The sequence below is a fragment of the Fundulus heteroclitus genome, chromosome 1 (genome assembly GCF_011125445.2).
Source record: "Fundulus heteroclitus isolate FHET01 chromosome 1, MU-UCD_Fhet_4.1, whole genome shotgun sequence".
In the NCBI taxonomy this organism is placed as follows: domain Eukaryota; kingdom Metazoa; phylum Chordata; class Actinopteri; order Cyprinodontiformes; family Fundulidae; genus Fundulus; species Fundulus heteroclitus.
Window position 1 is genome coordinate 5,851,448 of NC_046361.1, and position 15,664 is coordinate 5,867,111.

Below are 15,664 nucleotides of genomic sequence, written 5' to 3' on the forward strand. Positions count from 1 at the left end.
GATAATCTAACTCTGACCAGCTGCCTTTCCGAACCCGACAGGACATCATGATTCAAAGCCAGCTGATGTCACACAATCACGCTTTCACTGCTGTCATGTGAATTTCACAAAGCACAGCAGGAAATTCCCTTTGGCTGCAACTTTGTTACTTTAAAGACTGTTCTTATGCGACAGACGATCAAACTCAGACTTGGGTTGGATCCGTATCGCCATAAATCTTTTTTCAGGATGACTGAGTCGATCCCTTTGAAACGTGGTGCAGTCACGAGCATCCCGCTCAAGAGCTGGCACACCGTTTTTACTCCTTGAATGATAATACTGCATTCGATTTTGGGAGGTTTCAATCATGACAATGAGGCCAAAAGGCACTGCCGGCCAAATATTGGCAACAGAGGATGGAGGGAAAAGGGTATGGTGGAGGGCGTTTTATCGGTAATGCCAAGACTCATGACTCATCCTAGCGAGGGACTGGAGGAGGAAATAGAGGAGGGTGGGAGGGGACGAATGCAGGGCTGGTATTGGTGGGCATGGACTCATGCAGGACCTTTCCTGGTGAGAAACTTAGCAAAGGTATATTGGAAGCAGAAATGATGGCAATGGGGGCTTTGCTATTGAAGTAGGGCGATAATTTGTGACATATTTATGCTGTGAATGGGGGTGAGTATGAATCATGAAACAGTGTCCATGAAGTGCAACAATAAATATCAGTTTCTCCCAGAGAAAAGGGATGTGATTTAGGCAGATACACCTAAGCAAGTACTCTTCTCACTAAGCATTATAGAAATCCAGACACTTCAGTCATATTTTGTACAAAAAGCATGCTGGTTAGTGGTGTTCTCCAGGTTTTCAGATGACAGCGAACCAATTGGGATTTGGTTTCAGTCAGAACAGGGCTGGGACATGCACACCTGTGTCACAGCAGACGTTTTCTAAGCGTCAAATGGTCAAAAATGTCAATACCACTCTAGAACTGTCTCGCTATGGGTCACATTTGTTATTTGTAAAAGCTCTAATGTTCCCATTAGCTCATTACATATAAAGAATTTGTACTTTCTCTGGATGTTGTCACCTGAAACGTCTTCACCTGACTATAAGTTTGTACAGAATTCTGCCATAAACAGAAAACTGCCATTATATTTATAACAAAAGTAGATTAAATTATTGTTTTACCATTACTATAATTGCAAAAAAAATACATTTATACTTAGCAGAGAATGTAAAGAAATTTGTGTTTTGTCAATTATGTATTGGATATAAAGGTACAATCAATATAATAATAATAATAATAATACTTATAATAATAAGTTTCATTCAAGTTAGTGTACTTTAGCATAAATCCTGAACTTCACACAGTTGGTGCTAGCAGCCTGGCTAACTCTATCAAAAGTTAAGGCAATATAAAACCTAGCAATTCAACTACTTTTTTATTTATTTTTAGTTTCAGCTTAACCAAAGAAAGGAAACACCAACTTAAGTGCCATTTAGGGATATAGTACTTCAAAACAGGGATATAGTACTTCAAAACCAAGCATATCAATAAATATTTTTCATCAGGCTTTCGCAAGATTATTATTATTTCTCGACATCATGAGAAAACCACATAAAATGTATTCATAGCAGGATCAGCTATTCTCATACCTCTCATATCTCTGATACCAATATGCCTGCTTTTTCATTTTTAGGTCCTCTGATACGATGAAGACAAATTCAGATGCTGAATACTAACATTTAGTAGGTGTGCTGAGCTAAGTCTAACATTCTCTGGCTTTTAATTTCATCATGCAAAACATTTCAAACTGGTTGTGCTGGAAGGCTAGGTAAACCAGATGTACACCTGTGTGTTTCTGGTCACTTTCTACATTTCTCATTTGATGTTGCAAAACATCAAATGGCGTTTCAGGTAAACGACCTGTGCCCTGTAACCATAAGCACACCTGAAAAGCTGACAAACATCAGTTTGAACTACTTCCTTTAATAACTTTCTAATATGGAACTTTCTCAAATTTGGTCTGCTCTCCAGATTGTGCATGTTGTCCTGCATTTAAACACTCACACCCAGGGGTCACAGAATAAGATAGAGCGGTATCACTTTGTGAATGCCTGAAACAGATTTCTGTATCAGCTTAGAGAAAACATGGAGAAGAGGAGGTAGTAGTTTTGACTGTCTGGGCAATGTGTCAGAGAGGTGTAAAGTTACAACCCGGCCCTCCCTCTCACCCAGATCTGCAGCTTGTACAAGTCCCCTCCCACTGCAGAGGCAGGGTTTAAAACTCCTCGGTAGATTCCCCTCTGTCTATCCGCCTCGGTCTCTCCCCTCTGCTGGCCTGCCTGTCTGCCTGCCTTGATCCGAACGCAGATCGCTCTGACCATCCAAGAACTTCTTCCATTCAAAAGAAAAGCTACTTCACAATGTCTTTCAGGACCTCAAGTACTTCCTACAGGAGCTCCAGTGCCCCGAGGAACTTCAGCAGCAGCTCCTATGCTGGACCAGGTGGCATCACCTCCCGCAAGACCTTCACAGTAAAGAGCTCCTATGGAGGTGCTGGCAGCAGGGGCTACGGAGGAGCAGGCATCACCAGCAGCACTGCATACGGCCTCAGCTCGATGGGAGGTGCGGGAGGCTTCGGTATGGGCTATGGAGGAGGCATGGCTGGTCAGGGCCCCATCACTGCCGTCACCGTGAACAAGAGCCTGCTGGCCCCCCTGAACCTCGAGATTGACCCCGCAATCCAAGCCGTCCGTACCCAAGAGAAGGACCAGATCAAGACCCTCAACAACCGCTTTGTCTCCTTCATCGACAAGGTAAGAGCCTGTGACGTTATGTGCGTGATAGTTTTATCTTCAGATTGATGAGAAATGCTTTGCTGGGGCGTAAAGTCCGGTCAAACGGTGCAAAAGTTGTTTGCAGTTGTGACATTGTTGTTCAGCTATGGATAGAGACCCATATGTTAAGCACATGCCCTGCAACGCTGACTTCCTCACTGGTTTTGCATAGAGAAAGTTGATTCATGCTCCCCTGTTTGCTTTCCTGGCCTCCCACAAATGAAACGCAGGCTACGCAGGGTTTGGCTCTCTATCTTCTGGTTCTGGCTGTCAAAGTGCCAGATGTAAATGAGAAGCAGACATGAAGAGAAGAGAGAAGAAGAAAAAAAAATGCCTAAGGGTGTGTCAGGGCAGAGCTCAGCGCTTGTGATATGAGTTACCTTGGGAATGGTCCGTCCCTGAGCTGGGTGTGGCTGCTTTCTGCTGCCCTGTCCCCCCCCCCCACACCCCACCCCCACCCTTCCCTTATACCACACACTCGCTCACAGAGTCACTAAAGACTTCTTATTGTTACCTTGACAACAATACCCGTTTTTCACAGCGACATACTCCATAAGGAGTGTCCTCTGGCCATATGAGTAGATTAACTTTTAATCTTCCAAATCACCTGTGTATGTGTCTTGGGTGTGTACACAGAAGAGTATCCGTCCCTGAAGGCCTCACCAGTGGGTTAATATTTAAAAGGGCCTGCTGGTTTCGTGTTCTGGTCATTTCCAGCTGACTGGCAGCGTATCAACTCTCCTCCTCAGCACGATGATTAAATGAAGATAAGAGGTGCTTTGCATGATTCAAAACTGAGTAGATTAGCTTCAGTGAAAGTTTCTTTGGTCCGTCTGCAGCATTCTGAATTACTCTTCTGTCTGTACTTAACTCGACTCCAATTCAAGAGAGTCCGAGGTCATTTTTAACAACAGAGTGCAAGGTCCGCTGAGTCGTCTTATCTGCTTCTGTCTTGTCTCCATTACTTTTCACAAGAATGCAAACTCACCACCACAAAGCAACACTTTCAGGCCACCCCTTCATCACTTTCTGCTCTCTTCTCCCTCATCAAGCTCATATTGTACGGTTAAATATTTACCTTTCTGCATCTGGCAGTGGGAGCAACTTCACCACACCCCTTTGTGTCTATCCCAGTGGAAAAACAGGACGCTGTGAATGAGAAGGGTTAACTAGCTCTAATTTTCCATCGCTGGCTTTTTTTTTCCAACCACCTAAATCCTGTCAGGATGCTGGTATATCAAGGAGGCCTTCCTGTTAGCCAGCATGGGACAAAACAGCCCCCCCTTACCTCGGAAAACAAATGACTAAGAAGAACTGGGACTACAGAGTGCAGTAAAAATGCACCCAGATGGTTACCTGCAGAGCAAGAACCTAAAACTATGTTATGTAGAGACACCACATATTTCTAGAATCTTCTGCTATATTTCTCATTTTCTGATAAGACAATCACTTAACAGCCAATAAATGAACATGTGAGTCATTGACTATGTCTTCATTAGTTCTTTCTTGACTGGAATGTACATCCTAAAAGAATTAATACAAAAACATTCATCCTCCTCTTATCATCAGGTCCGTTTCCTGGAGCAGCAGAACAAAATGCTGGAGACCAAATGGAACCTGCTGCAGGGACAGACCACCACCCGCTCCAACATTGACGCGATGTTCGAGGCCTACATCACCAACCTGCGCAGACAGCTGGACAGCCTGGGCAATGACAAGATGAAGCTGGAGGCCGACCTCCACAACATGCAGGGCCTGGTGGAGGACTTCAAGAACAAGTGAGTGTCGACAAGGTTAACACGGGCTGGCTTTACGTAGAACTTCTCTGCTTTAGACAAGTTGGTTAGTATAGGGAGATATCAGTCTTAACGTGCTATGTAATTCTTGTCTGGGCTCCTCCCTACATCTGTCCATTGTCTTGCGTCATACAAACTTCAGGGAATTACAACACTAAGGAAGCATGTTACAGACGCCCAGTACATTGGAGACAAAACTCATTTGACCCAGTTGGCTGTCAACAAGTATTTCCCCTGCATAGAGTAAGCTGAGAGGGTCCAGATATGCTGATAATAGGGCTACAACAGAATCTGGCGAGAAACTGACATTTGCTAGTTATCTAAAGATAAATGGAGCATATTCTAGAGGTAAAAAAAAAATCAGTAACAACTATTTCACTTCACCCTGAGTTAACCCTCTGTGAGGCACATGTCCCACAGAGGTGCAGGAGGCACTGATGGGCTACTACTGCCACCTAGAGTTGCATCAGATTAATGGGATGAAAAGAACATGTGATGAGATTTTGGGAGCATTCAAACCCATGTGACGAACCGTATTTTCCTTTCTCAGGTATGAAGATGAAATCAACAAGCGCACAGAGTGTGAAAATGACTTTGTCCTCATCAAGAAGGTAAAGGTCTCTAATGTTCACTCAGAAAATCAGCTGTTCTTTGACGTACCATTTAAACAAACATGTCTTTTTAAGGATGTGGATGAGGCCTACATGAATAAGGTTGAGCTGGAGGCCAAGCTGGAGAGTTTGACAGATGAGATCAACTTCCTGAGGTCGATCTACGAGGAGGTATAGTACATACTTTCCTTCTTGGTGTTATATTTGTCTTAGCTTCTAAAGGCTCAGAGCTCAGTCAGCGTTGTTGTTGATTTATTATTACAGTCATGGCATTCCTGTGATTTTTTTGCGGTTTAATTTCCAAGCATGGTTCTCCTTTGATGCATCGTCTTTGAACATCTGTTGAGCATTTTAATCTGAGTCTTTCACCATCTCTGGAAATGTATTAGTGGGGTGGGTTTTCCTCAAGAACGTGGGTTGATTAATCCTTCTCTTTTGTTCTCTCTTTGACTTTTGCTTACATTTCCTCAGGAACTGCGTGAGCTGCAGAGCCAGATCAAGGACACCTCAGTCATTGTGGAGATGGACAACAGCCGCAACCTGGACATGGACTCCATTGTGGCTGAGGTCAGGGCACAGTACGAGGACATTGCCAACCGCTCTCGTGCTGAGGCAGAGACTTGGTACAAGACCAAGGTAATGAAGAACTTGTTTGCTACATTTAACACTTGATAGGTTCAACAATAGCTTGGACAGTTTCTGATAAAATCTTTTATTGTGGCTACTTTAGTATGAAGAGATGCAGACCTCTGCCACGAGATATGGCGATGACCTGCGAGCAACCAAAACAGAGATCGCAGACCTCAACCGCATGATTCAGAGGCTCACATCAGAGATTGATTCCATCAAGGGACAGGTACTGAAAGAAAATTTACCCAACATGCAACAAGATTTAACATCACTCTGTATCAGTATTTTATCAGTTAAACCTTATACTGTCTTTAATTAGCGTGCCAACCTGGAGGCCCAGATTGCTGAGGCGGAGGAGCGCGGTGAGATGGCTGTGAAGGACGCCAAGGGTCGCATCAAGGACCTGGAGGACGCACTGCAGAGAGCCAAGCAGGACATGGCCCGTCAGATCAGGGAGTACCAGGATCTGATGAACGTCAAGCTGGCTTTGGACATTGAGATTGCCACCTACAGGAAGCTGCTGGAGGGAGAGGAAGACAGACTGGCAAACGGCATCAAGTCTATCAACATCTCCCAACAGAGCTGTAAGTTGCCTTAAAATTGAACTTTGATGCCTTTCAGAGTTTTGAGGTTTCTAAATTATCTTACATGTATCTGGTTTGATCTCAACAGCAAGCTATGGCGGTTTCCCCATGGACAGCATGAAGAGCAGCTACTCCAGCGGATACAGCAGCGGATTCAGCAGCGGTTACGGTGGCAGCAAGGGCGGCTACAGCAGCGGCGGCTTCAGCAGCGGCAGCGGCGGCTTCGGCAGCGGCGGCTTCAGCAGCGGCAGCGCTGGCGGCTACAGCACCACTCAGACCAAGAAGAATGTCGTCATCAAGATGATCGAGACCAAGGACGGCAGGGTGGTGTCCGAGTCCTCTGAGGTCATGGAGGATTGAGCTGTTCAGATTAGAGGTGCAGCTACCTGCCTGCTACGATCTCCTCTGCCTCTCTGGTAGTTTTATACCCACAGCTCACCCACCTCAACTATTGTACTAAATCAGTCTGAAGTAAAATGCTTTCTGGCCACTCTCCAATAGAGCACAAACCTGTTTTTAATGAAGCAATAAATGATCCTAACACTACCAAAGATCTGAGAAAGGGACCAACGAACTCATTCAGTATGTCTGATGTCTGAATGTTTGTACTAAAAGAAGTAGCTTTGCATCAAGCAGTGAATTTCAACTTGGGCAAATTGCAAATAGGGAAAACATTTGAAAAAAAAAAACCTTTGAAGCACACTCCTATGAAGTCTATGCAAGTGCTAATCCAGACATGAAGGGCTGTAGTGTTGCATTTAATGGACGGTGATCTTGTCAAAGGAATGTGAATTTACTGAAACAGAGCTTCAGTGTTGTTGGTTAACCTTTGTCTCAAAATTGCCTGCTACAGAAGGTAGTGCATGTCTTCCCTGTGCCTGTTCTGTAACTGAAACTGTTCAAGCCTTTAGGAAGCTGCCCGTGTCACACTGTTGTCCTGAGGTGCTGTTTTTGCTACCAAACTGAATAAAAATGTGTTTACTGAATGACCGGATGTTTGAGTTTCCTCTTTAAAAGTGACTCTGAGAAAGCATTAATCAATATAGTTACATGAATCAGCTTATGTATTCCAAGTCAGAGGAGAGTGACAAGTTATATCTGAGAATGCAAAATCAGAATCTGGAATTTATGGAGAATTAATCAGAATAAATGTAGAAAAATCAATCCTAAAATAAGATCTGTTCCTTAATTTATCTGATCACAATGACTCAACATAAAAGAGAACTGCTTTTATCGCTGTTATATAAGTGTTCATGGAAGACAGTCAATTACAATATTAACATGAACTAGTACACATTGACAGAAATAACCTCCTGTTAGTATAGAGCTTTTAAACATAGAAGAGTTGATTTTTTTCCAATGATATATCTTGATTAGGAGCAACATATAACAATAGTTGAATAATGCCCTATTACCCATGACATGCCCTGATATAACTCTGCCTTGCAGTGCTGATTACTGATTGCATGGTGCTTGCTGCAGTTGCTACAGAGACAAAAGTGCCCACATTAATAGTTATTTACTTATTATTTGATAATGCATTAGTTCTGAAAGTTAAGTTTGTAAATCTTGCTGTGATTCTTGAAACATCTTTTTTAAACTCCAAATAAAACATACTTATGTAAACATAATAAAAACAATACCTTTAAATATAAAACAACAAAATATAGGCTGCAGATGCTGTTTAAGTTGCCTTTACACCCTGGTTAAATTATTGTAGTAATACACTCAACCAGTAGTTGGAGTCATGAGTCTTTTCCAGTGTTATTTTTTCGAGTTAGAAGCTGAGAAGTTTGTAAATTATTTAAGTACATTACTGGTTAACACATTTGTGGTATTAACCCAGACTTAATTTACATCTTATCCACAACAGAGTAAGCTGTTAATTTTTGATTTAGAGATATTAAATGGTCCAGCTCCATCAGGAGAAGGTAATCTTGCATTATTTATCTATAAGGAGTCGTCTGTATCCAGTGACCTTCAGTCAACTTTGATTGACGTTGACAGCTCTTGAAACTGCTTCCAACACATACCTTTCTGAATTAATTACAACATATGATCCCCCTGAAGCCTGTTCCTGACACGGCGGCTCCTTGCAAATCAAATTTTTTTCAATTGTAATCCTGGTCTACAAAAGTAACAAATTACATCTAAATTGGCTCTGTGTCCATATGTGAAAATGTAACTGTCGCACTGTAATATTGGATGTAAATACTGTAGATTGCATTACACTATCATATTTTTAATCAAGCAAATAAATCATTATAAGGTAATGATAGCCTGTTAAAGATTTTATATGACACCACCATGTTTCATGATGACTTTTGAACTACCCACAATCTGTTCTGTTCCATCAGCTGTTCCATTTGCTTTGAACAAATTACAAACTTGCTAAAACCTACTTATTTAATAAAACTACATAGGCATTTAGTGAAGTATTTAGTTTGTTCTCCTGACAGGTTAATGCATGTGTTGCATCAGATCCTAATTCTTTCTAGTTTGATTGGCACCAGGTTCATCCAGTCTGCTATCCAAGCACACACACGAGTTCATAGCTTTGGTAAGTGGTTAACATAATTTTGTAAAATCTGGGCAAATTGTAATGTTTGAATTTAATCATTGTGGTGTCCTGAGAGGGATCTTGTTTACTGATGAACTTATATCTTGTTCTGGCCACCAACACGGATATCACACTTTTAGGAAAGCAAATGGCCTTCTACAGCAAACACAAGACACTGAAGCTTTCCTGTCACACATAATGTCATAGTCTGATCCCGTCTGTCACCATCATAAAAGTTGCCGTAATCCTGTTCCACATCAAAACATTGTCTGTAACAGACTGGGCAGTCAGTTCAGACTGCTTTTATAGACAAGGTGGTCTATGGCACCATCTACTGGGTGAGGGGTGCCCTATTGAGTCCAGTTGTTCCAGGCAATCATTAGTTCCTGATTTTCCTAACTAGAAACAATGAGCCTTACTTACATTGCCTGACCTCACACTCACAGCTGATTTGTTTATTTATTTTTGGTTTTAACAATCAAAGGAAAAATACAGAAGTCAATAAAATATTCTGTTCAAGCTCGTTCTAAGTGTCTCAGACACTGCTGTGGAGAAATAGAAGGTTTCTTCTGTTTTTACGTTTTTAACAAATTGACATGTTTCCCCATCATCATATAACTTAATATCAGACAAAGATAGCTAGAAAAGGCTCAAAATGCTGCTTTCAAATGATCAATTTATTTTCTGAGAAATAACAACTACAAAAACCAAACCATTTAAAATGTAAGTCGCTCCTGTCATGCATCGATCTGGTGAACCCGAATTCACACAGAGCCTTGTTTTAAGACAGTTTATTGAAGATGGTGGAAGGTGGATCTGAAGAACCAGAGAGCTGTACCGGTCTGGAGCAGGTGAGTGGTGAAGGTTGAAGTGGGAAGAGACTGAAGGACCGCAGGTGCTGCTCAGAGAAGCCAGGCGAGCGCAAGTAGCCAGGTAGCCTTCTGGGCTAAGGGAAAGCACAGAAGTTCCAGGGACAGTCAGCAGCACTGCAAGAGTTATAGGTGCTGATGGACAGCAGGCAGGCCACGAGGAAGATGAGAACAGCAGGCTCAAGGTGAAAGGAACGACAAGAAGGCAGCGAAGGACGTGAGGCGTAGACTGGAGCAAGAGGTGAGCAAGAGGTGAGCTGAGAGAGACGTTCCAGCAATCAAGGGCTGGCAAAGGAGCCCTTAAGTAGGTAGAGTGGCAGGTGGAATCAGTTTCCTTTGATTATTGACGGCAGGTCAGCTCCGTTCCAAAAAGAAAAATGTGCAATAATTCTCCACATTTCTTAGAGATATGGAGTTGAATATTCCTGTCCACACCCAGGTCTGATTACTGCTAGGATCAAGCAACAAATTTCTTTAACAGAATCTGTCTGATTAGGTAAAGTTGGCTAAAAGATCTCAAAAGGAAACTCAGGAAGAGATGAGTCATTAGCTCCTGTCAGAAGCTAATGACCCACTTTGTTAGGCGGATCATCACAAACCTAGGAGTTAAGATGGATGCAGACCTTAAACTTAGCAGTCAAATTAGGGCAGTAGTCCTCCAGCTTCTTTCATCTGAGGCACTTAGCTAAAATGAAGTCTTTACTACTAATGCAGCTGTTTGAAACAGTAATCCATGCTTTTATTACATCCAGACTGGATCACTGCAACGCATTATTTTTAAGGAATAGTGAAACATCTATTAGGCGCCTGCAGTGTTCAAAATGCTGCTCTTAACTGGAACGAGAGAATCTGAGCACACACACCCCCCCCCATTTAAAGTCACTTCATTGGTTACCTGTGCATCTCAGGATCCATGTGAAAGTTCTTTTATTTGTTTTTAAATCTCCAAATGGATTGGCACCCTACTTCTCTGAGCTCCTACAACCTTATGTACTTGGCTGCTTCCTTGGGTCTGCTGACAGCAGCTCCTTAAAGTGCCAAAAGCAAATTGTAAACTTTGAGGTGACCGCACTTTCTCCGTAGCCACTCTGAGGATGTGGAATGAGCTGCCAGCACATGTTAGACAGGCCTCACCCCTCTGCTAGTTTAAAAACCTTCTCAAAACGCACGTTTTTCCGAAGCGTTTTGTACTTCCTGAGAGATTGGCTTTTATTTTATTTACTGTTCTCTTTTAAGCCTTCTTCTGTTTCCTTTTAATTTATTTAAAATTTTGGAGGATGCATTTTAAACTTCTTTGTTCCTCTTGTCTGTTTCCTGTATGTTTTTATCTGCGATATGTCCAGCACTTTGTAGAACCCTGGTTTAACTTTAAAGTGCTTTGCAAATAAAGATGATATGGTTGGTATCAGTTTGAAAAAGAGGTTTACATAGCCAATTCCAAGGCATCAGGATTCCAGTGAATTACAGTGAGAATCATTAGCCACAAAAGGAGGCTAAAAACCACTTACTATTTCTATTGGCTGTCTATATAATGTTATTTTCCCTAAATTTTCTCTCACTTGTAATTGACATAAAATAGGACTTGCTTAGTGATCATTTGAATTCCCATTCATAGGACCAATGTTCTACTTTATTAATTGCTTTGTTGACGTTCTATATCAAGTGTGTCACATTCTTAACCCTTATCCATAGGGTCCCATTCTCTGCATAAACTGCTGAATTTACTCCAACATTTAGATTTGAATAAAATGGAGCTAAATGCGGAAATTCAGACTGAAGAAACTCATTGCTTACCTCCATCAATCAGGGACTCATTCGCCTCCGACGCAAGCCAATCAGCTTTGAACTGCTCCTCCTCAAAGCCAATCAGTGTCCTGGATCCGTCTTAAAAGAACTTTAAATCCAGCTCAACTTCTACCCAGCAAGCAAGCAGTCGCTGTGCGATGTCTGATCTGGACTCAACCCATGACCGGTTTCAACCCACCTCCATCCCCTTCTCCACCATCATAGCAGCTCCATCTGGCTTTCCTATGTGCTCCTACAACCTTGTTCCTATTAGAGTGTAATTCCTCCTGGACTCTACAGAATTCACTGTCATATCTCAATCGGTCCGGCAGAAGACCGCCATGTTGAGCCTGGTTCTGCCAGAGGTTTCTTCCCAAAGGGGAGTTTTTCCTCTCCACAGTCGCTTCAAGCTTGCTCATCATGGACAATCATGCAAACCTGTGTTTATCAAATTGGACATCTAGCTCAAGCAGATCATCATATGGACTAAACAAACTTCTTCTATCTCCACTCCACCACCAGTTTCAGGCCTGGGGGATCATTCCTATTCTCATACACCTGCTTATGCATATTGAAGTATAATTCAGCGTGAATGTTTCCTGCCGAGGTCTGAGCGCCAAAGTCTTGTAAATTTGGAATTTATTGATACTAAATATTGTATCAATAAATTCTTCTAATTGTCTCTTCTTTCTGTGTGAGTTTTTCAGATTGAAATGTCCGTGATCAGAATGTTAATTAGGACTGGACTAATTGAGCTCCCTTGAGGTATTTTCTGCATTTACTTCTCTTGAAAGATTTCCCCAATATTTACTCTTATCTTTATATATCTTGCCATTTATTCCCATCTGACTTAATTTTATGAGCAGTCCATCTCTCCATAATGAGTAATATGCTTTTTTGAAATAAAAAAAGCATATAATCATTAGACACATTACTAACTCTAGATAATGCATCTATTGTCGATTGCCCTGTTCTGAAGCCACATTGAAAGTCATTAATTAGTTCTCTATGTTCAAGAACATATCCTAATTTAACAATTTAACAATTATTTTATCTATAACCAAACAATTATTGGTTAACAATTATTTTATCTATTTGCTTAATTGGGGTGTTCAGGCTATATATAATTATAATTATTTGTGGCACTATTATTGCTCTTTTACAATTAATTGAAATGGAATCTTTGCATATTTTATTGAAAAGCTTTAATACTATATTCAGTGAAGCTTCCAGAAGTCGATGAAACATAGCATACCATAATTGATCGTCCAGTGGAGCTGAGTATTCTGTTCCTTTTAATACTGTTTTAAGTTCTTTCATATCTAGTGTTGACATAAAGGTTTGTAGTTTTTTCCTCATACTTTTATGTTCTATAGGTTTTTGGATCTTCTGTTGTCTATGTATATCTCTGAGACGTTAACCACTATGAACTGCAGCAAATGTCTCACCAAGCAGATCTGTCTTATCTATATTTAAAAACATTATCTCCTGATCTCTTGCTAATGCTGGTATTTGTTTTCCCGGTCATTTTACTAAACATTGACCATAGACTTTGTAGTTTTATTTCTGATCTTATTGAAGAGCAATATTCGCTCCATGTTGTCTTTCATTCTGCCTTCTTCTTTTTATAGTCTATAGGCTTTTCAACTGTTAATTTTTTCTGTAATGTTTTAAGTGCCTTGGTACACTCATAAACCACTCTGCTTAATTAATTATTCCACAATGGAACTACTTTTTTTCTTAGCTTCTACTATTGTTTTGGTATGCTATATTTTGGAGCATTTAAAATATAATCTGTTACCTCATTGGTACATTCTTCTATGTTTCCATCTAGCGTTATCAACTAACTTGTTTTCTCACAATTTGTTTTAAATATTAGCTTTGTTCATACACCATCTTGTTAGTATAAATTCCTCTTGTCTGAATATACCATCATTTATTATTGTACTCAATGGATAATGATCACTCCTTAGAGTAGATTCCTGCCTTACCTTCCATTCACATAAACTCACAAGATAATCAGAGACTGATGTAATATCCAGACATGTAACTTAACCTATGGTTATATTAACTCCTGTACCCTGTTCATTGTTTATCCAGACTAATAACCTGTCATCCATCAAGATTTTTATAAGGGTTATATAAAAAGAATATTTTAATGTTTACAAAATTCCTCAAATAAAAAAAATGTCTATATCAATACATTTATGTGGAAGTGTTTTTTTTTTCTTTCTTGTAGGCCATTCCCTGTTTTATAAAAGTGGCACATCCTCGTCCACAACCATTACTTCTATCCTGTCTTTCTACACAATATCAAAGAATTTTGAAGTCTAACTAAGATTTTAACCAAGTCTTTACACATTATATATCTGGCACTATTTCTAACTTCTAAATTTCTATTTCTACAATTTTTACTGTTTTAGTTCTTCTCCATTGACGATTAAACTCCTAGCATTCCATTGAACAATATGTAGAAGCAGTAATTAAACTGTTAATGCTTGATTTGAGCATTTTCTGGCATTTCAGAAGTACTTAGAAGAATATCAATTTGGTCTAAGCCTAAAAGTAGCACTTAGTGAAGTCATTGGAAGAAAATCTTAGAATTGTAAACATTTATTTGTTTAATAGCATAAACCAAAGTATTTTAGCATGAGCACACGTATTTATTTACATATTTAATAATATGCCGTGACACGTGTCTGTATGTCTAATGGCATAAAACAAAGTAGTTCAGTGTGAAATCACTTTAAATCAATGCTTTAAAACAGCTTTTAACTGGGAACTACATTAGAGTAATTCTTACCTGGTCAATCTCAACGTTGAGGGGGACCAGCAGGCTCTTATTCACAGTGACCGCAGTGACGGGAGTTCCACTGACCTCGGCCCGTCCTTGGAGCAAGATGGAAGTGTATCCAGGGCTAGGCCTTCGGCCAGCCTCTGGCATCCCTCTGTGGTCATGTGCTCTGGTATCATTGAAGACTCTGCCTGCATAGACTGCTCTGCTGATTTTTACACCTCCTGATCCAGCATAAGTTCTGTTGCTGAAGCCCCTTTTTTTTGTCTATTAGATGAAGGAAATTAGGATTCCAGAGTGATCTGATAGAGGTAGACAGACAAGCAAGAGGCAAGTAAGTGGAGACCAAAATGGGACAGATAGAGGTTCTACGGAGTAGCTTTAAACCCTGGTTATGCTGTGGGAGGAGACTTAACTGTACTTTGGACAGCAGCGATTTACGTTCAGTCATAATAATTGCTTCCTCTGTTCACTGATTTCTATAAGTTGATACAAAAACAGTGATACCCTTGTCCCTGTATCTGAATCCTCTGAGTATAGGTTCAGGAGATCAGATCATCTGTTTTAGATAATCACGTTTATTTACATTTGTTATTTACATCAATCCAAAAATAATAATGAAACTGTTTTTAATTAGGCTACTGGTCAAATTATCTCAAATTAGCAAATCATTTGTAATGATAGCTTCAGCAATTCACTATCTCTATCTTAGATAATGTAATATTTTACTAGTGCCCACCAAAGATTACAAAGATTATTGCCCATCATTGGCCTTAACTTTTAGTTTCCATATTACATTGCCATTTCTTAGAAAATGTACTCTCCAAGTCAGGGCACATCTGTCGTTACATCAGCAGTTCTGTGCCTTGGTGAGCAATGAGGATTTGATCTTCCAAGAGATGACCCCAAGTAACATTGAGCAAAGTTTAACAGTCACATTGCTGTGGAAAAATATATGCCCTCCTTACATTTCTTCAGGTTTTGCTTTGTTGTTTCTAATGATTGTCATATCAGATCCCACCACACCAATAAAGTCAAACTGCTTAAAAGCAATAAAAAAAAAAGTATTGATGCTTTGGGATGTTCCACTGTTTTTTTATATTCTGCAAAGCTACAATAACCGTGTAGTGTGTGGTCAAATATCACACCTGATATCCAGCTCTATACACACACATAAGAACACACACACACACACACACACACAACACCGCC

General features: G+C 40.5%; 1 protein-coding gene across 1 annotated transcript; it reads left to right on the plus strand.

The window, feature by feature from the left end:
• Window positions 1-2,279: 2,279 nt before the first annotated feature.
• Window positions 2,280-7,433, plus strand: LOC105934238 (keratin, type II cytoskeletal 8). The gene is made up of 8 exons (XM_012874136.3): window positions 2,280-2,802; window positions 4,393-4,601; window positions 5,170-5,230; window positions 5,306-5,401; window positions 5,702-5,866; window positions 5,961-6,086; window positions 6,180-6,444; window positions 6,533-7,433. Exons 1-8 carry the CDS (start codon window positions 2,410-2,412, stop codon window positions 6,802-6,804), a joined length of 1,587 nt encoding a protein of 528 aa, XP_012729590.1. The 5' UTR covers window positions 2,280-2,409; the 3' UTR covers window positions 6,805-7,433.
• Window positions 7,434-15,664: the final 8,231 nt, after the last annotated feature.